This window comes from Protopterus annectens, chromosome 3.part0, assembly GCF_019279795.1.
Source record: "Protopterus annectens isolate FY-2018-M chromosome 3.part0, PAN1.0, whole genome shotgun sequence".
In the NCBI taxonomy this organism is placed as follows: Eukaryota; Metazoa; Chordata; order Ceratodontiformes; family Protopteridae; genus Protopterus; species Protopterus annectens.
Genome location: NC_056731.1, coordinates 1,326,124,781 through 1,326,149,803, shown reverse-complemented (window position 1 = coordinate 1,326,149,803; position 25,023 = coordinate 1,326,124,781). Strand labels below are relative to the sequence as shown.

The window sequence follows — 25,023 nt, the reverse complement described above, 5'->3', positions numbered from 1 at the left end:
ACAACTCCCTCTTTACTTCTTGACATTAACAAAGCAGAACAAACTAACAGCAAGGAAAGTACTGCAGGCCTTGGGCTTCATGGCATCATGCATAATCCTGGTCCCCCATGCCAGACTGCATATGAGAAAGCTACAGTGGTACCTAAAGAATTTATGGTCTCAACACAGGCACAGCTTAGAAACCGAAATACCACTAATCCCATGCCTGAAACAAGAGTTCCTATGGTGGGCTCAAGCATGCCAGTCAAACCCAGGCTTGCCCTTCCACAACTTCCAAGCAAGCCAAACCATCACAACGGATGCCTCAGACCTAGGTTGGGGGGCACACATGCTGGACAAATGCATACAAGGATTATGGACTCCAGACCAGCTGCACCTGCACATAAATCAAAAAGAAATGCTGGCAGTAAAACTAGCAATCCAGAATTTCAGACCATTCCTCAAAGAAGGCCATTTAATGATAAGGACAGACAACACCACAGTCATGTGGTACATCAACAAACAGGGAGGCACTCATTCATACCCCTATGCGAATGACTCTGGACCTATGGAATATGGCTCTGAGCTACAACATCCAGTTACAGGCAATATTTGTACCGGGAAAAGAAAACATCCTAGCAGACATGTTAAGCAGAACTACCTCGGATGCTCACGAATGGATGCTACACCCGGACATCTTCAAGGCCATCACAAAGAAATCGGGAATGCCACAGATAGACCTATTTGCATCCCCACTCAATCACCAGCTCAAGAAATTCTGCACAAGGACATACCACCCACTTGCATGGAAGGTGGACTCTCTATCCTTCAGTTGGAAAGGCCTGACAGCATATGCATTTCCACCTCTTCCTTTGATGCACAAGGTACTACTGAAAATCAAAGAGGAACGTCCAAGGATAATTCTGATAGCTCCAAATTGGCCAAGACAACACTGGTATCCATTGCTGAGGAGCATGTCTTTGGGGAGAACGTGGACACTACCCCTAATGCCTTTGATGTTAACTCAGAACGACTACAACATCATGCATCCAAACCTAAAAACTCTGCAACTGACTGCCTGGAACATTACATAACAGCAACTAACCCAGATTTATCCCAAAGGGTTAAAGACATTATCCTTGAGGCCCGCAGACCTTCAACAAGAAGGAACTATGCAGGAAAATGGAAAAGGTTTGTCATTTGGAGTACTGAAAGAGGAAAAGATGTGTCAAACATAGATATTGCTAACATCCTGGAGTACTTGGCAGAGCTTCTCCATACAGGCCTGTCCTACTCCTCCATCAAGATACATGCATCAGCTATTTCTGCAGAATACAGCTTCGATCCTCCTGTCTTCTCGCATCCTCTACTTAGGCAGTTCCTCAGAGAAATCAAGAATGTAAAACCTCCTAGGAAACCACCATTACCAGCATGGGACTTGAACTTTGTGCTAGAAAAATTGACACTCCCTCCATTTGAACCAGCAGCAACAGCAGATCTTCAACACCTATCCTGGAAAACTGCTTTCCTACTGGCAATTACTTCAGCAAGAAGGGTTTCGGAACTACAGGCCTTAATGGCAGTACAACCCTTCCTAATCTTCCATCAAGATAGAGTGTCCATGAGAACTAATCCTACATTTATGCCTAAGGTGGTATCCAGAGTGTCTCTAAACCAGGCAATCCACCTACCTACCTTCTTTCTCAATCCACAGAACAGGGGGGAAAGACTGCTGCATACCTTGGATGTACATAGACAGTTGCGCTACTACCTGGACAGAACCAAGGGCAATAGAAAAACTGACCAGCTTTTAGTAGCTTATGCAACAGGAAGGGAAGGAAAAGCAATTTCCAAACAGACAATCTCCAAGTGGATAGGAAATTGCGTAAGATTCTGTTACTCCTACCATGGAAAGCAAATTCCACAGAACATAAGACCTCACTCTACAAGGGCTACAGCCACTACCACAGCTTTCTTACGAGGAGTGGCTACCAAGGACATTATTGAGGCTACTTGGACCTCCGTGCATACATTTGCCAAGCATTACAACTTACCTCTATACTCTAGATCCCGAGCAGGGTTTGCTACTGCTGTATTGCAAGGGATCCTAACTACACCATAATTCTTCTTCCTCCTCCCCTAGTTTGGCTATGGTATTCTACCCATTTGTTAGGACTGCAGATGCATCCTTGAAGGACATAGTACAGTTTTGTACCTACCATAAATGTAGATGTCCGAACAGGATAGCATCTGCAGTCAGGATCACCCTCCTTCCCTCTGTGGTACTCCTAGGGTATTTACCCTCCTAATAGCTAGCTAGGGGGGGGATCTCTTATGGTGTATTTGTTTGTATATATGTACATACATGCTTATTTTTTGTGTTTGCCTACTATTTTATTGGGAAACATTGGCATTTACCCAAAATTTAGCTTTCCAAGAGGGCAACTGGCATCTGGGGCAAGAAACACTGAGGAAAATGGCGTCGGCTGATGCCTTTATACCCGAAGACCAGCAGAGATGACGTCGGGTGAAGTGCGACACCAGCCGAGGCCAGACCCAGACTTTGGAATCCGGCCGACCGAAGGGCTGCCTGACGACAGGACAACCCATTTGTTAGGACTGCAGATGCTATCCTGTTCGGACATCTACATTTATGGTAGGTACAAAACTGTACTTTATGTGGTACATAAGCAGGGGGGAACCCATTCTTACCCCCTCTGCAGGTTAGCCATAGCCCTGTGGGAACACAGCCTTGAGCAACCAAGTACATCTACAAGCTCAATTCCTGCCAGGCATACAAAACTCACTGGCAGATGGCTTAAGCAGAAATCCCCTAGACCCACACGAGTGGAAATTGGAGCCTAACACCTTCAACCTTCTGTTGAGAGGTGGAGGACACCGGAGGTGGACCTTTTTGCCTCCCCGAGGACCACCAATTGAGCAAATACTGCACCAGGAACCCTCACAGCAAGGCCTGGAAGATCGATGCCCTATCTTTTCAATGGGAAAACCTCTCAGTTTATGCCTTCCCCCCTCTGCCCCTTCTCTCAGGAGTACTACTCAAGATAAAACAGGACAGACCAAGGGCAATTCTTATTGCCCCAGACTGGCCATGCCAGCACTGGTACCCACTCTTGCGCAGCCTGACAACAGTGCCACCCTGGCACCTTCACCAGACTCCTACCCTGCTGTCCCAGCAGGAGGGATAGATTTTGCATCCTCATTTGCAAACTCTAAACCTTACAGCCTGGCTTATCCCCTGACTACCCCACCAGCAACCGTCAGCAAACAGGTGCTGGATGTCATTCTTGAAGCCAGAAGGCCTAGTACTAGGAAATCCTGTGCTGAAAAGTGGAAAAGATATTGTTCTTGGAACTGGGCTCAAGAGAAGGACACAACAGTGCCCTCCTTACCTCTAATCCTAGATTACCTAGCAGAGCTACTCTACAGAGGCCCATCCTTTCCTCCATTAAGATTCATGTCTATGCCATCTCATTTCGTTATAATACTGAACCACCTCTATTTTCTCACCCTCTCATCAAACAGTTCCTGAGAGGGGCTAACAACTTAAGGCCCCTTGGAGAGCACCCACCCCTGCCTTGCTGGGACCTTAACTTTGTACTGGAAAAGCTTACGCTTCCCCTTCCCCTTTTGAACCTGCAGCCTCAGCAGAGTTAAAATTCCTCTCTTTGAAAACAGCCTTGCTTTTAGCCATAATTTCAGCAAGAAGAGTGCTGAGTTGCAGGCACTGATGGCTGTGGAACCCTTCATTATTTTCCATGCTGACAGGGTTTCCCTCAGGACTTAACCCATCCTTTATGCCTAAGGTGGTTTCCATTGTGGCTCTAAACCAATCCATCCATTTGCCAACCTTCTTCCCTAATCCTCAGAATAAAGGAGAAGGGATCCTGCACTCCTTGGATGTGCACAGACAACTCCGGTTCTACCTTGACAGGACTAAGATTTTTAGAAAATCTGACCAGCTGCTAGTCAGCGTTGCTACAGGGGCAAAGGGAAAGACCATTTCAAACAAACCATTTCCAAATGGATAGCACACTGCATCCATTTCTGCTACAAGCACCATGCAAAACCTACCCCTCAGGGCCTCATACCACATTCCACTAGGGCTACTTCCACCTGTACAGCATTTCTCAGGGGAGTCACTACCAGGGACATTCTGGAAGCTGCAACCTGGAGTTCTGTACACACCTTCACCAAGCATTACCACTTACCTATCTTTTCTAAATCCTGAGCTGGATTTGCTACAGCAGTCTTGCAAGGCCTACTAGCCAGCCCTAACACTTCTTGACTGCCTCCACCCTTCCTCAGCTTTGGGAATCAACCCAAATGTGATGACTACACCAGTGAAACACGAAGCACATAGTACAGTTGTGTACACTTACCGTAAATGTAGATTTTCGAGTGTATTCACTGTTGCAGTCCTGGTTTCTTTCCCTCCAGCCCCTTGGTTCTCCCTGTCTTTCTACCTCTCCTCTCTATGGCCATTCCTAATGGCATTGGTATTTACTTTTTACTGGTGGTGTTCACCACCTTATACCAGCTCCCTATTTGGGGGCTCCTGACACTTGGGGCAAGGAAAACTGATGTAGTGATGTCGGCTGCCTGTTTTATACACCTGACAACCTGACGTCATGGAACAAGCAACAGCATCCAACGCAGAAATACTAAGACTCTGTTATTCGGGCCAACTGAGGGCTACCTGCAGGCAGATTACCCAAGTGTGATGACTGCAACAGTGAATGCACTCAAACATCTACATTTATGGTAAGTGTACACAACTGTACTTTTTGTCTTCAAACCATCCCTCCCTCCCTCCCCCTGCCTTGTATAGACTGCTTGGAGGTCTGACGAGCAGAGAATATGGTCATTACCATGGTGCCTATTATGTTTTCCTTCTAGTTATGGCTAGTTTGGCATGGAACAAGGTATGTTAAGTTGTCTATCTCGCCTTCATTCTTGCTGGATGGGTTCGGAGCCGACCTCGGCTCCGACTCGGCCACTCTAAAGCTCGAGAGTTGGTTCCACCGGCTCGAGGCTCCCCTTATATCCCACAATGCTAGGCGAGAGTTACCTCAGATCTCGTTTGCCGCTACAGCTATCGAGGTCGGTTTTCTACCGGTTCTTGGTAAGTGACTTTTTCTTGTGTAATTTAGTCTATCAAAACCCCTTTAATTTTAATATTTTTACTTATTTCCCTTAGTTTAGAGAAATTTTTATCCCCTTCTAAAAAATTCCCGTTTTTTTCCCTCAAGAACTTTAGGTTCTTCCCTTGGGCCTACAGGCCTTTTCTCTTCCCTAGTGGAGTGTGTGTATTATTTTAAAATCCTAGTTGGTGGTTTTTATTATAATTTAAACTTGACAGGGTGTAATTAGTGTGTTTGTGTGTGTGTTTGTTACACCTGTTAAAAAATGTCTAAGGAAGCAAAGGTCTCGATTCAAGAAGTGTGATGCGTGCTGTCAGAAAATGTCTCTGACAGGCGCTCACACTTCTTGTGTCTACTCGGGCCTTTGCACCTGCAGGACTCCTGTGCTGTGTGCCATGGCTTCAGCCCCAGGGTCCTGCAGGAAAGAAAAAATAAATTGATATTAAGAGGCTTACTCAAGCCAGAGGATTCCCTATCTGTTTCAACAGGGAAGCCCTCTAAGGCATCTAGGTCTTGGCTCCGACAACTGAGCCGAGACCTAAGGTTTCTCAACCTCTGCCTTCATCGGCTCCGGCTGGAGCCGATAAGTCTCAGTCCACAGTTTCTGTGGCTCCCTGCTCGGCGGGCGAGGTAGTAAGTTCCGTGTCGGCTCCGACCAAACCTTCGGAGCCGACAACTAGGAAGAGGTCCAGGTCACCATCTCTTGGCTCCGTTCATTCGGCTCCAGGATCTCCCCTGCTGTCTGAACGGGCCAAAGATCTCACTCCTCTAGGTCATCGAGGCTGTCGGATCATGACCTTCAGAGGGTAGTGAGTCGACTTCTTAAGTCCGAGGCACTGGCCCAGATGCTTCAGAGCCCGACTCATCAGTCGATGCCTGCACCGGTCCATCAACATATTCCTCCTTCGACTCTTTTGAGCTCGGGCGGGTCGCGTCGGAACCGAGACTGTGATAGCGTCGGAGCCGATACAATTGTCTTCGGCTCCGTCGTCGGCTCCGTTTTCTTCCTTGGAAGAATCTCGGCGCCGGACTTCCCTCGTCGGCTCGAGGGGTGAGTGGCATCGGACCCTTGTCCGACCCCCTCTCCCTCTCGGTGCTTCGGCTGGTGAGTTCGGCTCTGACATCGACCTCGGAGCCATCACTGTCGGTGCCGAGGGGTTCTTAGCTTCGGGCGGGGACCTCTGGCTCTGCCTGACAGGGGTGCATTCGAGGCCATGCGGGGTGTGTTAGAGCCTGGCTCTACTCCACAGTCGGCTCCGTTCGGCCCTCCCTCTACAGTGCCTCAGGTTAAGTCGACTCACTCCCTCATCCCGGACCGCAGAGAGCCAGCTCCTCAGGAACCCCTGTGGGATTTCATCCTCTTCGAGGCCTCTCCTGATTTGGCAGAAGAGCCCCTCGGAAGAGGAAGTGTAAGAGGAAACACATTGACTCACCTGAGTCCATCACGTCAGACACAGATTTGGATGATTCTGAGGGTTCCCCGTTCCCCTTCTGAAGATGTCTCATTTGCAGACATTCTGGAGATCCTGAAACAGAGGGAAATTGGCCAGCCCTCAACCCTTGGAGGGCGAATCTGTGTATCTTGAGGCGTTGGCTCTCGTCCTTCCACCTCCTGGGTGTCCCCCTTTGACCCCTCATGCAGGTGGTTGCTAAGAAGGCATGGACGGCTCCTGATTCAGTGGACCCCACTCCCAGGAGACCCTCCAAGTTCATAACGGCACCAGCAGACAAACAGTTCTTAACAAAAGGAGTTTCTGTGGATGCTATGGTGGTAGCTGCTGCCACTAAGAAGGAGCTAGCTGATCCTTCAGTACCTGTCCATCCACCTAACAAGGAATCTAGGTCCATGGACAGGTGCGGAAGCGGATGTTCTCGTCAGCGACATTTACCATGCGTTAAGCTGAACTACCTGTGCCATTTTACTGTCTTCAAAGGGACTTGATCAAGGAAGCGAGTGAAATGTTAAAGGACCCTACAGCTGCGGGTTTCCAAGATAAGATGAACACGCAGCTGGCTACCCTAACTCCATAACCAACTCCTCCATGCCTTCTTTCTTACGGCTGATGGAGCGAGCAGAGCCGCAGGGACAGGTGTGGCCTTACGTAGGCATGCCTGGATGCGGCTATGCAATTTTGCGGACCCCTTCAAGGCGTCTTTCACTAACTCCCGTTTGATGGATCATCCCTCTTTGGTCCTCAAGTGAAAGAAACCTTGACTAGGTGCGAAACTGATGGCAAGACCCTTTCTGCCGTTGGAGTCCGTTTTCTACTCCTTCTAGGCCTTACCCCAAAGGCCAGAAGGGTGGAAAGATGTGGTTCCGTAAACAATCTCAAGGGACTTAGCCTGGCGCAGAGTCGTTCCCTGCCAGAGGCAGAGGCGGGAATAACAATGGTAGGCGTGCCCTAGGGGCAGGGGGTCCATAGAACCAGGGCAATCGAAGCCTTCCTGACAAGCCTTTTCAGCATCCCTGAGGTGTTGCCCGACTGCCCATCTTGAGGCAGTCGGTGGAAGATTGTCACTGTACCCAGAAGCCTGGCTATCCCTGACTCAAGACAAATGGGTACAGTCCATTTCCGAAGGCTATTCTATCCCCTTTCTTCGCATTCCAAATCAGTCAAAAAAATCCCTTCCAGATGTTCCACCCGCTCAAAGGGATCTAGCGGTTTTGGAGATTTCAAAACTGCTTGCAAAAAGAGCAATTCAGCCAGTTCCAGCAGACCAGCAAGGATCCGGAATCTACTCAAGGTTCTTTTTAGTTCCAAAGAAAACAGGGGACTGGAGACCAATTTTGGATCTCAGTGTCTTGAACAGATCAGTCAAGAAAACAAGATTTCGGATGGTCACGCTGCAATCCATCCTTCCCCAGGAAACTGGATGTGCTCTATAGACCTTCAGGATGCGTACTATCACATAAAAATGAACAGACGCTCCAGAAGATTCCTCCGCTTCAGGCTGGGAACCAGTCATTTTCAGTTCAGGGCCCTGCCCTTTGGTCTCACCACTGCCCCCCGGGTGTTTACCAAATGCATGGCAGTGGTAGCTTCTCACCTGAGGCGACAAGGATTCCAGGTGTTTCCATATTTGGACGACTGGCTCCTCACAGCTCCCACCAAGCATCTCCTTCTGATGGCCAGGGATTACACTTTTCGCGTTTGTCAAAAGCTGGGTATTTCAATAAATTGCGAAAAGTCTGTTTTGTCGCCTTGTCATACTATTACCTACATAGGCGCAAATCTAGATACAGTAAACATGTCTCCGTGACTAACACATCAGAGAATAACAGACATTCACAAACTGGTATCACTCCTTTTCAACAACAACAGAATCAAAGCCAGGTTAGTTCTGAAAGTGTTGGGAATTATGGCAGCGGCCATACCTCTGCTTCCATTAGCCAGATTCCACATGCGGATCCTTCAATGGATGCTCTTTACTCAATGGTCATACCAGCAACTTCCAATGTCTCACACCATTATGATCATGGCGTGCAAAAATCATCTCATGTGGTGGATGTCTTCCCCTCAGCTCTTGTTGGGAAGACCCTTTGTTCCACCTCCTCCGGTTGCTACTCTGACAACGGATGCCTCCCTGATCGGGTGGGGGGGGGCATTATCAGGGCAGGACGGTCCAGGGCGCATGGCAACCAAACGAATGCCACTTGCACATAAATGTTCTGGAGATGAGAGCAGTGCTTTTAGCGTTGCAAGCCCTTCAAGACTCTCTTCCCTTGGGAGCGATTGCAATCCAAACAGACAATATGTCTGTAGTGTGCTACGTCAACAAACAAGGCCCAACCAGGTCATACCCCTGTGTCGAGATGCACTCTCACTGTGGCAATGCGCGATTTCTTCTCAGCGGTTTCTGATAGCAACGCACATCCCCGGAAAGTCCAATCAAATTGCGGACAAGTTGAGCAGAGCTATGCTCATGCCTCACGAGTGGTCTCTGAAAGACTCTGTAGTGAGAGAAATTTTTCTCAAGTGGGGTCAGCCTTGCTGGGATCTTTTGCTACTCCCCAAAACAGCAAGTGCAGAGAATATTTCACTCTATTCCCTTTACCAGGCCAACCCAGCAGGCGCTCTAGTCCAAGTTTGGCCCGGGGACTTCTGTATGCATTTCCTCCTTCCCACTAATCTCTCAAGTGATACAGAAAGCTATCGCTCAGAAGGCTTCATTGATCCTCATTGCTCCTTACTGGCCTCGACAAGTGTGGTTCCCCTTTCTACATCGTTTTCTTTTAGAGCGACCGTGGAATCTGGACCTAGTTCCAGATCTTTTGATCCATCAGTCGGGTCAGTTTCATCGCTCCCTCCCCTCTCTGAACCTCACTGCTTGGTTCCTCCAGTTCCAACCTTAGCCAGGCTTCCTCAATTATCTCACTCTGTTAGAGATATTTTGATAGCTTCCCATAAATCTTCCACTCGGAAGATTTATTTGAGTAAGTGGAAGCGCTTCACATATTGTGCTCAAGGTAAGGACATAGATCTTTTCACTGCTTCCATCAATTAGTCCTTGATTTTCTAGCTGAACTCTTCCATGCAGGTTCATCTCCTCTACACTTAAAGTTCAATTGGCAGCTATTTCTAACTTTCATGTGGGTATTTCTGAATCTGCCTTAATGTCCCACAAGCTTTGCAAAGCCTTTTTGAAAGGAGTTTTTCTTCTCAGACCTCCTATAAGAAATCCTCCTTCTCCTTGGGACCTAAATTTAGTTCTTGCTTCTTTGATTCTCCCCTTCGAACCTGCAGTCTCCTGTTCTTTAAAATTATTATCATGGAAGACACTTTTTCTGGTAGCTATTACATCAGCTAGAAGAGTTTCAGAGCTTCAAGCACTCGGCTGTCGTCCTCCTTATCTTTTGTTTCATAAGGACAGAGTATCTTTACGAACTAACCCGTCCTTTTTGCCTAAGGTGGTCTCGACGTCAAATCTAAATCAAAGCATTGATCTACCTGTCTTTTTCCAGAATACTCCAATAGGTCTGAACAAAATTACACTGCCTGGATGTTCACCGTCAATTGAGGTACTACTTGGATAGAACAAAACAGTTCAGAAAATCTGATCAGCTGTTTGTCTCCTATGCGGAAAGCAGAAAGGGATTTTCAGTTTCAAAGGTATCATTATCCAGATGGCTAACATCTTTGATTTCCCTTGTATATGAAATTAGACATCAAAAGCTGCCTGATAAACCTAAGGCCCATTCCACCAGAGCTTTGGCTACTTCTTTAGCCTTCCAGACAGACTGCCTATTGACACCATTTGTGCAGCGGCTACTTGGGCTACTCCTCACACTTTCATTTCTCATTATAAGTTGGATTTAGCTTCTAGGCATAGAGCTAACTTTGGTTCCACTGTTCTCAGGAGTCTGTTCCGTTAGGCCACCCGGGACAAGGTGCTAGGGACGCGGTCCCATCCAGCAAGAATGAAGGCGAGATAGACAACTTAACATATAGAAGTTATGTTCTTACCATAACGTTCCATGTTAGTTGTCTTCTTCTCGCCTTCTTCTTGCGTCCCACCCTTCTCGCCTTCTTCTTGCGTCCCACCCTCCTTCCCCCTGGCCTGGACAGACCTAGAGGAGTTGTGATTGTGACCTCTCTTTCTACCACCTCTTTCTTAGACATATGCTTTTATGCATATTTCCTGGTTCAGGATGTAGGTCACCCTCCTTTCTTCCTGTTGTTAGAGGTGGACTCTGTTTACAGTTATACTGTTACTATTATAAGCTGGGGTTAGCTTACAAACGAGATCTGAGGTAACTCTCGCCTAGCATTGTGGGATATAAGGGGAGCCTCGAGCCGGTGGAACCAACTCTCGAGCTTTAGAGTGGCCGAGTCGGAGCCGAGGTCGGCTCCGAACCCATCCAACAAGAAGAAGGCGAGAAGAAGACAACTAACATGGAACGTTATGGTAAGAACATAACTTCTATTTTTGAGTTGGGGGCAATGTTAGGTTAGGCAGCAAACTCAAAGGGAGGAAGGAGACAGAGGCATTATGGGTAGGGGAGGAGCTTGGAGCTTGGATCAAGATGCTGAGTCTGCGGCCGTTAGACCCAGGAACCCACAGATTGAAGACAAATGAAGAACGACTCGGAACGTTGCATAACTTCTTTTTATTAGTGAGTAGGAAGTAATTCAAGTGGTTATTGTCATATGATTAAATGTGAGCAAAGCTATTGGCTGTGGTTTGTATGAAAAACTGTCTCTAGTTGGAGGAAGCAGGATGAACCTTGAGTACATGCCAAAGGAAAATTCTAAGTCCAACTTAGAGTCTGCACTAGAGAAGTGGCTGCCTACATTGCTTGCTTTAAGAATTTGTTTCTAGTGCAGACTTGCACCAAGGCCACTTGTCTTTTTGGTGCATATCTGCACAAAGCATAAGTGGTTTGAATGCACTTCTGGGAGTATGGCCTTTGGTATATTTCATGATTCGGCCTTATAGACTTTGCTGCTTGTCTTGTCTTTTCTTCACCAAATCAAAACTGTGGTTGCCACACAACTGGTCACATCACATAAGGGCCTGGCAGCCTCTAGCCATACTCATCATCTCTGTCACCTTCTCAACTAGTAAAACCTCTTAGCTTACCTTCCCCATCCTCTATTACACTGACTCATTACCACACAGCATTGCACTTTGATGTAAATCTAAAATAATATAATCATGTGAACTTGTAAAATATACATTTCTCTTATAATGATTACTGCTTCTGTTAACTGATACTTTACAGATTCTGTTACATATTTACTTTATGCACAGCCTACTAGCCATCTGTTCCATTTTTTCTTTTCTGAACTATTTCACCCAGCTAGAAGTGATCGGTTGTAATTGGTGTACTACCACTGAAGGCAAATGTAGAATAAAGTAAAGCAAATGAAATAAAACTTTGAATGGTAGTGCATTTGTCAAATGTTTTGTAAATTTGTTGTAATGTGGAACATATATTTGTACGCAGACTGCAAATATTTGATCATTTTTTGCAGATTCGGTCTGATGCTGAACAGAACGGGAAAGTGTTTTACAAAATAAGAGGACCGGGAGTTGATGAACCTCCAGTAGGCTTGTTTTCAATTTTGGAAGGGAGTGGAAACATCTCTGTCCACAGACCTGTGGATCGTGAAGAATATCCAGAATTTAAAGTAAGTGCTTGTTTTTTTTTTTTTTTTTTTTTTGGGGGGGGGGGGGGGGTCCTAACATTAAATAACTGGAGGTATTGCCATTGAAGAAGCTGAACTGTACAAATATTAACAGTTTCGTCTTCCTATTGTCCTTACCACGGGTACTTTGCCACTACATGTCACACTCTGTCCAGCCCAATTTTTATACATTGGATCATTTCTCTTCAGTGTACCATACATCCAGCCTCTGATATGTGGGTATGTTTATAGTGTAAAATGTCTGCCTACAGTGTTTCAAAACTTTCTTGCCATACTTACACCTCAAAAACTTTGGTGTCAACAACAGTGTATCTCCATTTTTATCTATATTGTTGGTCAGCTTCAGAGCTTGGGAAATAGACAAGCACACATCTGAGAAATCCATTCTTTCCTCATTGTTTTGTTGATGTTTTTTGGTGCCTGTAATTCATTTTTACATTAGTATTGTATGTGTGCCTGAAAAGGGTAGATGCACATGCAGACAGATTCCTCATAAAGGTTACCGCAGACCTTTTGTTGTAGAGTAAGATCACATTGCCCAGAAGTGTGATGACTGCCAGTGTTTCAGCCCTAAAACTGTTTGCAACTTATTGCATTCCCTGCAGGACTACCTCAAATGGAAGTGGCTCCAGTTCTTGGTTTTATCTGCTGTGGTGTCCTCTGAGATATCTTTCCCCATCCTCCCAGTATAGAAAAATAAAACCCCAATTGTGCTTTGTCACCGGTTGGCCCAAAGCCAGGTCTTTGAACAGCGTTTATAAGTACACCATTGAGGAACAATTTTGTCTTTCTCTGTGCACTTGACATCTGATGGAAATCAGACTGACAAATGTTTGTCTAGAGAATGGGGAAACCAATCACATATTGGGACTTCTACACTATTGTTTTTTTTTTTTTTTTTTTTTTTTTTTTTTTTTTGCCTAAGCCCAGAGCACGATGTACCCAACTTTCCCCAATGTGCTTATTTTAATTCCAGAATGATGAAGTGTAGGGCTGAGTCCTTGGATGATAATTTTAATGAAGAAAGGGAGCATCAGTAGTCTTCTTATACTATGGAGTTAATTTGTCTGACTGAGCTAGGTTTTTGTCATAAATAAACATCCAAAGACATAAAGGTTTCTGGGTGACAATTGATCAACATACCACAGTTGACCCAGGCTCATGATCGTCAGTGTGCAGACACATTCGCAGTCCCCTCCAGTAAAGTGTGGAACCAAGGTCTCTAGTGAGACCCTTTTGGTGTCTGCAACAGGGAGACACTTTTGATTTCATTCCATCTGTACCTCAGGAAAGGGCAGTGTCCCCAGAGTTTGAGGAATCCAAAGCCAACTAACCGCAGGTTGTGGCCACCTGTCTGTGGCCTGGGGTGGCTACATCCTTTGACATGTCTTAAGCTCGTACACAAGGCCAAACAAAAGAAGGTAATTTCCAGATGTTTATCGTGTTACCCTGCTGCAGTCATCACACTTGGGTTATCCTGTCGTCAGGCGGTCCCGCAGTCGGCCGGATTTCCAAAGTCTTGGTCCGACGTCGGTTGCTGTCGCCTCATCCCTGACGTCAGTGCGCCAGGGGTACATATATTGCAACCGACGCCATTTTCTTCAGTTTTTCTTGCCGTGCGGTGCCCGAAGCAGAAGCAGTTCGCAAGTGCCGGTCGGCCGACTCCTGAGATTGTCGAATTCGAATTTCAGACCGAAGTCTTCTATAAAGCTAAGTACCCCGTTGGGGAAACGTTTCTTGCCTCAGACCGATGTCAGAAAAAGTTAACAATTGTATTTCTTGTGGGAAGCAAATACCTCATAAGGATTTTCATTCTTATTGCATACCTTGCCTAGGCCCTGATCACGACGTCACTTCTTGTCGTTTTTGTGCTAGGTTTAATAAGTGTACTATTAAAAGACGAGTTGATTTTTCACAACACTATTTTGGTAGAAAATTTAACTATAACATGCCGTCGGAGCTACCGGCGTGCACAAAAAACGCAGGGACAAGGACTGCCAGCCCAGGCCTAAGCCTGATTCTGAGGCCTCGGTTGATCCGGTCTCCTGTTCTCCGGTTATCAGTGAGGCTCCGACGCAGCCCCTGACTACCGCAGTTCTGGAACCCGAGACCGCTACGGATATTTTGATGGAATGCACTAGGCCGACGCAGCCTTTTACTTCAGGCCCTTCCGACGATTACCTTCTAAGGACGTCGGTGCTTCTGAAACGCCATCTGTTTCTGAAGGCATTTTCAGACCGACGACTCTCACAGTCAAAACGTTTTCTAAGTCGAAGACTCCTTCTAAATCTAAAAAGACTGCACTTCAGTCTCCTGTTCAAGGCCCTATGCCTAAGAAACAGATGCTCAAAATGGCTGAAGATTTGATTTCTCTCATCAGGGGTTCACAGCCTCCTCCTGACAAAAGGCCTAGACAAGAGGAAGATTCTGCTTCCTCTGAGCAACTGTCTATTTCTTCAGATTCCTCTGAGGACCAAAACTATTCCTACTCTCCTTATGAAGATTCTGATGCTGAGGACTCTATTCCCTCAGCTTCCCCTCCTGAAGACTACTCTTTTGGGGAAACTTTGCACACTATGAGGGAACATTTTCACTGGGAAGGTCAGGATTACTCTGATTCCAAGAAAAGGCTCAGAGAGTTTCTTTTACTTCCCTCAACACAGACCTCTAGCCATATCCCACCTGTTTTGGACATTGTGGATGATGTCTATTTAGAATCCAATTTCAACCCAGACTCTCTACCTCCTGCTCCGGCTAAGCCTGACAGATACTACAGAGTACCTGATTCCCACAAATTTCTTTACAAAAGCCCAGTAGCTGGCCCAGTAGCTGACCCAGAGACTATCTCCCAGGGTCCCAAGGGGGCTAAGGCTTCCATGGCTAAAAACCCAGTACCTTCTGACAGGGACTCAAGAGCAGTAGACAGGTGGGGGAAAAAGGTTTACACCTCAGCCACATTAGCTATGAGAGCACTTCATTGTCAATGTCATATGCTTAAGTATCAGCAATTTCTAATCTCTCAGTTAAAACAAAAGAAAACCTCCCTCCCTCAACAATCTGAATTGAAAGACGTGCAGGATTTGTTGCACGCCACCGAGCAGGTGGGAAAACATACCTTACAATGTGGGTTTGATTCTTTGGAGGCCTCCTGCAGAGCAGCTGTCACTGGATCAGTTATATGTAGGCATGCCTGGTTAAAGGAACAAAGTCTGCCTGATCATGTTAAAGCAAAACTACTAGATGCTCCCTTACAGCAGGATGTTCTTTTTGGAGTTAAAGCAGAAGAAGTTTTAAAGAAAATGGAAGATAAGGCGAAATCAATGCAGACAGTCAAAGATTTCCTACAGGTACAACCCCCTCGCTTCAGCAGAAACTGGCCAACAAAAAATTGGTCCTTTCCAGCCACTGACAGACCTCAGAGGGGTAAATACAGGCGCCCAAGGGGCAGAGGACAACCACAAACCCAGTATAAACCTCGCCATGGGACACTCCAACCCAGAAGGAAGGAGAAGACAGGTCTCAACCCACCAGAAGGCAAACTCAATGACTTGCACCTCAGCTGGCCAAACAAAACTCTTTTGTCAGCCCCCTTGGGGGGAAAACTAGCACTTTTTGCAGACAACTGGCACATGGTCACAAAGGACAAATGGGTCCTAGACATAATTTTACGAGGATACAGATTCCACGTTCACACCTTGCCAGTGAAAAGAGGAATGCCAAACCTGCCACAAAATCAAAGTGCAGAGGCTCAAAAACAAATTACAACTCTCATGGCCATGAGAGCCATTCATCGGGTACCAACTCAAGAGCAAGGCCAAGGATTTTACTCAAGGCTGTTTCTAGTACCCAGAAAGGACAATGCTTGGAGACCAATTCTGGACCATTCAATTCTAAACACTTACAAGTCCCAAAATCCAAGATCCTAACACTACAGCAGCTACTTCCCATGTTGGGCAAGGAAGCATGGCTGGTAACATTGGACATCAAGGAGGCATACCTGCATGTCCCTATTAGACAAAGTTGCAGAAGATACCTCCATTTCATTGAAGGTTCAACCCATTATCAATTCTCTGCACTGCCCTTTGGCTTATCTACTGCGCCCAGAGTTTTCACAAAATGCCTGGCACCAGTAATTGCATATTGCAGACAAAGAGGAATTAAAATATATCCATACCTGGACGACTGCCTCATCCAAGCAGAAAGAAAAGACATTCTCTTACATCATCTGGCTTTTGTGAAGCATCTACTAAATTGTCTGGGGTACACAGTAAACGAAAAGAAGTCAAAACTAGTACCCTCACAAAAAATGACATTCCTGGGTGCCAGCTTGGACACAACGGCCCAGAAGGCTTACCTTACACCAGACAAGCAGCTACAACTGACTCAATATTTCAAGACAATGGCAACAAAGACCCAATTAACTGCAAAAAAAATTCTGCAGGCTTTGGGCTCCATGGCATCTTGCATTCTGATAATACCATTTGCAAAACTGCATATGAGGAAATTACAGTGGTACCTAAAAAGCATATGGTCTCAACACAGCCACAGCTTGGACACAGTGATCTCACTCATTCCCTGCCTTCAACAGGAATTTCTATGGTGGTCACAGGCATGTCACCTCAACAAGGGTCAGCCTTTCACCTTGCCCCCAACCAGGCAAACTATCACAACAGATGCTTCAGACTATGCCTGGGGGGCACACATGGCAGGGCAATGCATTCAAGGCCTATGGACTGCAGAACAAAGAAAACTGCACATAAATCAAAAAGAGATGCTAGCTGTACAGAAAGCTCTGGCAGCCTTCAAGGATCTACTACATCCAGGACAACTTGCAATAAAGACGGACAACACCACAGTAATGTGGTACATAAACAAGGGGGCACACATTCCTACCCCCTTTGCAGGCAAGCAATAATCTTATGGAACACAGCTCTGGCCTACCAAGTCCAGTTACAAGCTCAGTTCCTGCCAGGACAGAAAAACATATTAGCAGACGACCTAAGCAGAAACATCAAAGATCCCCACGAGTGGAAACTAGACCCACAAATATTTACAATGATAACTCAAAAATGGGGCCTTCCGAATATAGACCTGTTTGCCAGTCCTCAAAACTACCAACTGACAAAATTTTGTACAAGGACATTCCACCATCAAGCTTGGAAAGTGGACGCTCTCTCCTTCAGTTGGAAAAACCTGACAGCATATGCCTTTCCTCCATTACCTCTTCTCGCAAAGCTTCTTTTGAAGGTCAAAAAGGAGAAACCTCGACTCATTCTCATAGCCCCAGACTGGCCATGCCAGCACTGATGTCCTTCATGGATGCATCTGCAGTCATAACAGCTGGGTTGTCCTGTCGTCAGACAGCCCTACAGTCGGCCGGATTCCAAAGTCCGGGTCCGGCTTCGGCTGATGTCGCACTTCACCCGACGTCATCTCTGTGGGTCTTCGGGTATAAAGGCATCAGCCGACGCCATTTTCCCCAGTCTTTCTTGCCGCGTGGCGCCCGAAGCAGAAGCTGTTCGCAAGTGCCGGTCGGTCGGATCCAGAGATTATTTCTACCGAATACTACCAAGACTTCTAAAGCTAAGTACCCGTTGGGGACTCTTTCTTGCCTCAGCCGATGTCAGAAAAAGTTAATAATTGTTTAACCTGTGGGAAACAAATACCTCATAAAGATTTCCATTCTTACTGTCTGCCTTGTTTAGGCCCAGCCCACAACGTAGCAGCCTGTTCGGCCTGTGCTTCTTTCAACCGACGAACGCTTAGGCGTCGGTCAGAGTTTGCAGAACAGTTTTTCGGTTCTGACTTTGCTTACATTATGTCGTCGGAACCTCCGACTACACTTTCTGCCAAAAAACGCAAAGAAAAAGACCGACACTTTCGCGGTCCGCGGTTTCGCTGAAACCACGCTTAAGCAAACCGCGAGTGTCTCGGTTTCGGCCGAAACCGAGAAAACTGATCTAGGTACAGCCGAATCTATCTCTACAGATGAGGTCCCTGCTACAATTCTTGAATCGGCCTCTGAAACTTTACCCACTGACTTATCAGACACCATTCCCCTGGATGTCTCTACCCCAGCACGTGGTGCTGCTAGGCCTCCAGCAGCCATGTCCATTAAGGCCTTTGCCAGGGCTAAAGCAGCCAAGACTACCAAATCAGTGCCTGTTAAACCACCCTCAACCAGGCCCTCTTCTAGTTCTCAAATGCTTACTTTGGCAGAAGATTTAATTTCTTTAATTAGAGGATCTCAATCTCACCCAGACAGGGCCTCTCAGCCCCCAGATAAGAGACCTAGGGCAGAGCCCGCCGAGCCAGTATCCTCTGATGATTCTGCTGATGAATCAGACATTACTGACCAGCCAGAGGCCCCTTTCTCCAATTTTGAGGATTCTGATGCTGAAGAATCCATTCCAGCTGCATCCCCTCCAGAAGAATTCTCCTTTGGGGAAACCTTACATGCCATGCGAGTGCAGTTCCAATGGCAGCAGCAAGATTTCTCAGATTCGAAAAGACTTAGAACCTTTCTGCACCTTCCACAGCACAGGCCCTTAGCTATACCTCCTGTTCTCTCTGTGGTAGATGATGCTTTTAATGATGTCTGCTCTGCTCCAGATTCATTACCTCCAGCCCCTGCCAAACCAGACAGATTTTACAGGGTGCCAGATACTCATCACCACCTTTACAAGGCCCCCCTTGCAGACCCAGAAACTATATCCCAGGGTCCCAAGGCAGTAGCCGCGACCATAGCTAAAAACCCTACTCCTTCTGAAAGGGAAGCAAGGTCATTAGACAGATGGGGTAAAAAAGTATACACTTCAGCTACTCTCTCAGCTAGAGCTTTAAACTGCCAGTTTCACATGATACAATACCAAGAGTTTATGCTTGATCAGTTAACTAAAAAATTAACCACTGATGAATCTCTTGACAAGAAATATGTATTAGAAATGGTAAATAACATACAACAGGTTAGTAACCATTCCTTAAAATGTGGCTATGATGCACTGGAGGCTTCATTTAGATCAGCCATGACTGGCACAGTGATAAGAAGGCATGCATGGCTAAAGGAGCAAGCTCTACGGATCATGTTAAAGCTAAATTGTTAGATGCTCCTATGGATAAGACAAGTTTGTTTGGTGCACCTGCCCAGCAGGTTATGAAGAAAATGGAAGAAAAGGCAAAATCAGTTCAAACTGTTAAAGATTTCCTGCAGGTTCAACCCCAAGGTTTAGCAGGAACTGGCCTGCCAAAATTGGTCCTTTCCTGACTCCACAAAATTTCAAAGGGGCAGGAATAGACGTTCCAGGGGCAGAAACCAAACCAGAGGAGGTGCCTACAGAGGACGGCAGTGGCAAGGTAACAACTGAGGCACAGACACAGCCACTGCCACTACTTCAACACAGCCACAGTGACTTACTCCTAAGTCCGCCTACCAGGGAACAAATAGCAGCTCCACTAGGCGGAAGGTTAACCTTATTTGCAAAGAACTGGCACCACATAACAAAAGACAAGTGGATTCTACAAATTATACATCAAGGTTACCGATTCCACTTCCACACTATACCAGTCAAAAGAGGAATGCCAAATCTACCTCCAAATCAAAAACAGAAGCTTTACAACAGATAATGGAGTTGGCAAACATGAGAGCTGTGGAAAAAGTGCCTACAGCAGAGCAAGGAAAGGGTTCTACTCCAGACTATTCCTAGTTCCAAGAAAGGAAAACAGTTGGAGACCAATTCTCGACCTGTCCACCTTGAATACATACATCATTGTCCCAAAATTCAAAATGCTGACCCTACAGCAACTTCTTCCCATGCTGGGCAAGGAGTGTTGGCTGGTAACTCTAGATCTCAAGGAGGCATACCTGCACGTCCCTATTCGACCAATCTGCAGAAGATACCTCAGATTTCTTGCAGGATCAGAGCACTATCAATTCTCAGCATTGCCTTTTGGCTTATCTACTGCGCCCAGAGTATTCACAAAATGCCTGGCATCAGTAATCGCATACTGCAGACTACAGGAATTCATATTTACCCATACCTGGACGACTGCCTGCTACAAGGGGACAACAAAAGCAAGTTGACAACAGATTTACAAAGGGTCATTTACTTGCTACAAGCACTGGGATACACAGTCAATCTACAAAGTCAAGGCTGATACCATCCCAAACAAGGACATTCTTGGGAGCGGAATTGGACACAGTGAGACAAATGGCATTCCTAACTACAGAAAAACAAAAGAACTCCCTCTTTACTTCTTGGCACTAACAAAGCTGAACAAATTAACAGCAAGAAAGGTTCTGCAGGCCTTGGGCTTCATGGCATCATGCATAATTTTGGTCCCATTTGCCAGACTACATATGAGAAAACTACAGTGGTACCTACGAATTTATGGTCCCAACACAGGCACAGCCTCGAAACAGAAATCCCACTAATTCCATGCTTAAAACAGGAGTTCCTATGGTGGGCCCAGGCATGCCGGTCCAACACAGGCCTCCCTTTCACAGATGTCAAGCAAGCCAGAGCATTACAACAGACGCTTCAGACCAAGGATGGGGGGCCCATATGCTGGACAAATGCGTGCAAGGATTGTGGACTCAGGATCAACTTCACCTGCACATCAACCTAAAAGAAATGCTGGCTGTAAAACTGGCTATCCAAAAGTTCAGACCATTTCTCAAAGAGGGCCAGCTGTTGATAAGGACAGACAACACCACAGTCATGTGGTACATCAACAAACAGGGAGGCACACATTCATACCCCTATGCAGAATGACTTTGGAACTGTGGACCCTGGCAATCAGCTACAACATCCAGCTGCAGGCAAGATTTGTACCAGGAAAAGAAAATACTCTAGCGGACATTTTAAGCAGGACCACATCAGATGCTCACGAATGGCACCTGCACCGGACATCTTCAGGACCATTTCAAAGAAGTGGGGAATGCCTCAGATAGATCTATTTGCATCTCCTCACAATCACCAACTCAAAAATTCTGCACAAGGACATTCCACCCACTAGCATGGAAAGTGGATTCGCTCTCCTTCAGCTGGAAAGGCCTAACAGCATATGCATTCCCACCTCTCGCCTTGATATACAAAGTACTGCTAAAAATCAAGGAAGAACATCCAAGGATAATCCTGATAGCTCCAAACTGGCCAAGACAACACTGGTACCCACTACTGAGGAGCTTGTCTCGAACAATATGTGGCCAATTCCCTGATGCCTTTGATCCTAACTCAGAACAACTACAGCACCATACATCCAAACCTGAAAACCTTACAACTGACTGCATGGAACATCACATAGCAGCAGCTAATCAAGAACTTTCCCAAAGAGTTAAAGACATTATTCTTGAAGCACGCAGACCTTCAACAAGAAGGAACTACGCTGGAAAATGGAAAAGGTTTGTCATTTGGAGTTCTGAAAGAGGAAAAGATGTGTCAAACATAGATATGCCTAACATTCTGGAGTATCTGGCCGAACTTCTCCATTCAGGCCTGTCCTACTCCTCCATCAAGATACATGCATCAGCTATTTCAGCAGAATACAGCTTTGAACAACCTGTCTTCTCACACCCGTTGCTCAGGCAGTTCCTCAGGGGAATCAAGAATGTAAAACCTCCGAGGAAACCACCATTGCCAGCTTGGGACTTAAATTTCGTACTAGAAAAGCTGACACTTTCACCCTTTGAACCAGCAGCAACAGCAGAACTACAACACCTGTCATGGAAAACTGCTTTCCTACTGGCAATCACTTCAGCAAGGAGGGTTTCAGAACTACAGGCCTTAATGGCAGTGCAACCCTTCCTAATCTTCCACCAGGACAGGGTGTCCATGAGGACTAATCCAACCTTTATGCCTAAGGTGGTATCCAGAGTGTCTTTAAACCAGGCAATCCACTTACCTACCTTCTTTCCCAACCCACAAAACAGAGGGAAAGAATTCTGCACACCTTGGATGTGCATAGACAGCTACGCTACTACCGGGTCCGGCCAACAAGCAGCAGAAAGTCTGACCAACTCTTTGTGGCCTATGCAACAGGAAGGGAAGGAAAAGCTATCTCAAAACAGACAATCTCCAAATGGATAGGAAATTGCATACGATTCTGTTACTCCTTCCATGGAAAACCAATTCCACAGAACATAAGACCTCATTCTACAAGGGCAACAGCCACTACCACAGCCTTCTTACGAGGAGTGGCTACCAAAGACATTATTGAGGCGGCTACTTGGACCTCCGTGCATACATTTGCCAAGCATTATAATTTGCCTCTATATTCCAGATCCCGAGCAGGGTTTGCCACTGCTGTACTGCAAGGGATCCTAAACACACCATAATCTACCTTTTCCTCCTCTCCTAGTTGGCTATGGTACTCTACCCAGCTGTTATGACTGCAGATGCATCCATGAAGGACATAGTACAGTTTTGTACCTACCATAAATGTAGATGTCCGAACTGGATAGCATCTGCAGTCAGGATTACCCTCCCTCCTTCCCCTCTGAGGTACTCCTAGGGTGTTTACCCTCTTAATAGCTAGCTAATGGGGGGGAGTCTTCTATGGTGTATTTGTTTGTATATATGTACATACATGCTTGTGTTTGTGTTTACCTCTTTCCTTTTGGAAACATTGGCATCTATCCAAAATTTCAGCCTTCAAGAGGGCTTCTGGCATCTGGGGCAAGAAACACTGAGGAAAATGGCGTCGGCTGATGCCTTTATACCCGAAGACCCACAGAGATGACGTCGGGTGAAGTGCGACATCAGCCGAAGCCGGACCCGGACTTTGGAATCCGGCCGACTGTAGGGCTGCCTGACGACAGGACAACCCAGCTGTTATGACTGCAGATGCTATCCAGTTCGGACATCTACATTTATGGTAGGTACAAAACTGTACTGTACCCGCTATTGAAGAATATGGCTCACAGCCCACCATGGATATTGCCTCAAATACCTCATTTACTCACGCAGCAATACAAACAGATTCTAAACCTGGCTGCATGGCAAATCTATTAAACATCCATCTTTCACAAGCAGTTCTGGATGTTATTCTGGAAGCCAGGAGGCCAAGCACCAGGAAGGCTTACTTGGACAAATGGAAAAGGTTTTCTGCTTGGAACCAAGCTAAAGGCCAAGACACAACTCAGCCTCATATGCCTCACATTCTGCAGTATTTAGCTGAGATGTTGCACAAAGGACTTTCCTTCTCCTCAATTAGAATCCATGCTTCAGCTGTTTCAGCTCACTACGACACGAATCCACCTTTATTTTCACATCCTCTTCTAAGGCAGTTCCTCAGAGGGGCAAAAAACATTAGACCGCCTAGAAGAGCTCCTACACCAACATGAGACCTCAACTTTGTTCTGGAAAAACTAATGTTACCTCCCTTTGAACCAGCTTTCTCTGCAGACCTTCAGTTCCTATCTTGGAAGACTGCCCTGCTTCTGGCAATAACTTCTGCTAGGAGAGTCTCAGAATTACAGGCACTAATGGCAGTGGAACCTTTCCCCATTTTTCATCAAGACAGAGTTTCTCTACGAACTAATCCTTCCTTCATGCCTAAGGTGATTTCCAGTGTAGCTTTAAATCAAACCATCCACCTACCCACTTTCTTCCCCAATCCACAGAACAAAGGTGAGAGACTCCTGCATTCCTTGGACATTCACAGGCAGCTTCGTTACTGCTTGGACAAAACTAAGGCTTTCAGAAAAACTGACCAGCTCTTTGTATCCTATGCTACAGCTTCTCAAGGGAGGGCTATATCCAAACAAAACATTTCTAAATGGATAGGCCATTGCATACGGTTCTGTTATACCCATCATGGGAAACCAGTTCCTCCTACCATTAGATCCCACTCTACCAGGGCAATGGCCACCTCTACAGCCTTTCTCAGGGGAGTTCCTACCAAGGAAATTTTAGAAGCTGCAACTTGGAGTTCTGTACACACCTTCACCAAACACCATCACTTACCTCTTTATTCTAAGTCCAGGATGAGCTTCGCCACTGCAGTTCTGCAGGGCCTCATTGCCTCCACTAACCCTCTATACCACCTCCACCCTACCTTAGCTTTGGGACTCAACCCAAGTGTGATGACTGCAGCAGGGTAACACGATGAACATAGTACAGTTTTGTACCTACCATAAATGTAGATGTTCGAGTGTTCACCCTGCTGCAGTCCAGGTTACCCTCCCTCCAACCCCTCGGATCTACTGGCTAACTCTCTGCTATGCCTTACTGATGTATTTGCGTATAGCTGAAGGGATTTTGTGTTTGTACAGTGTTCACACCATTTGGTACTAATTTTGACCACCTTTTTGAGGGCACCTGACATAAGAAGAAAATGGTGTCTGTTGCAATATATGTATCCCTGGCACACTGACGTCAGGGATGAGGTGACAGCAACCGAAGTCTGACCATGACTTTGAAAATCCGGCCGACTGCGGGACCGCCTGACGACAGGATAACCCAAGTGTGATGACTGCAGCAGGGTGAACACTCGAACATCTACATTTATGGTAGGTACAAAACTGTACTTTTGATTAACCCAGGCTTAACTGCAGGGCCTTGACATGTTGACTGAGAATTTCTCATGGATTCATGAGATCCATGCAGCTTTTAGGACTTCTGCTACAGGATTTCTTCCTGAAATAAGAGACTCCCAGGATTCATCTAATTTTTAATGAAACTGATGAGAATGAGCTTGCATATGTTGATCAGATTTCTTCCAAGGCATAT

At 46.2% G+C, this 25,023-nt stretch overlaps 1 protein-coding gene across 1 annotated transcript in view; it reads left to right on the top strand.

Moving 5' to 3' along the window:
* Positions 1-25,023, top strand: part of LOC122796733 (desmocollin-3-like) — a 1,348,840-nt gene that overhangs the window by 496,261 nt on the left and 827,556 nt on the right. The window contains exon 5 of the mRNA XM_044065442.1: positions 12,122-12,277. Within this exon, the coding sequence (XP_043921377.1) occupies positions 12,122-12,277 (156 nt within the window). The remainder of the gene's footprint in view (positions 1-12,121; positions 12,278-25,023) is intronic.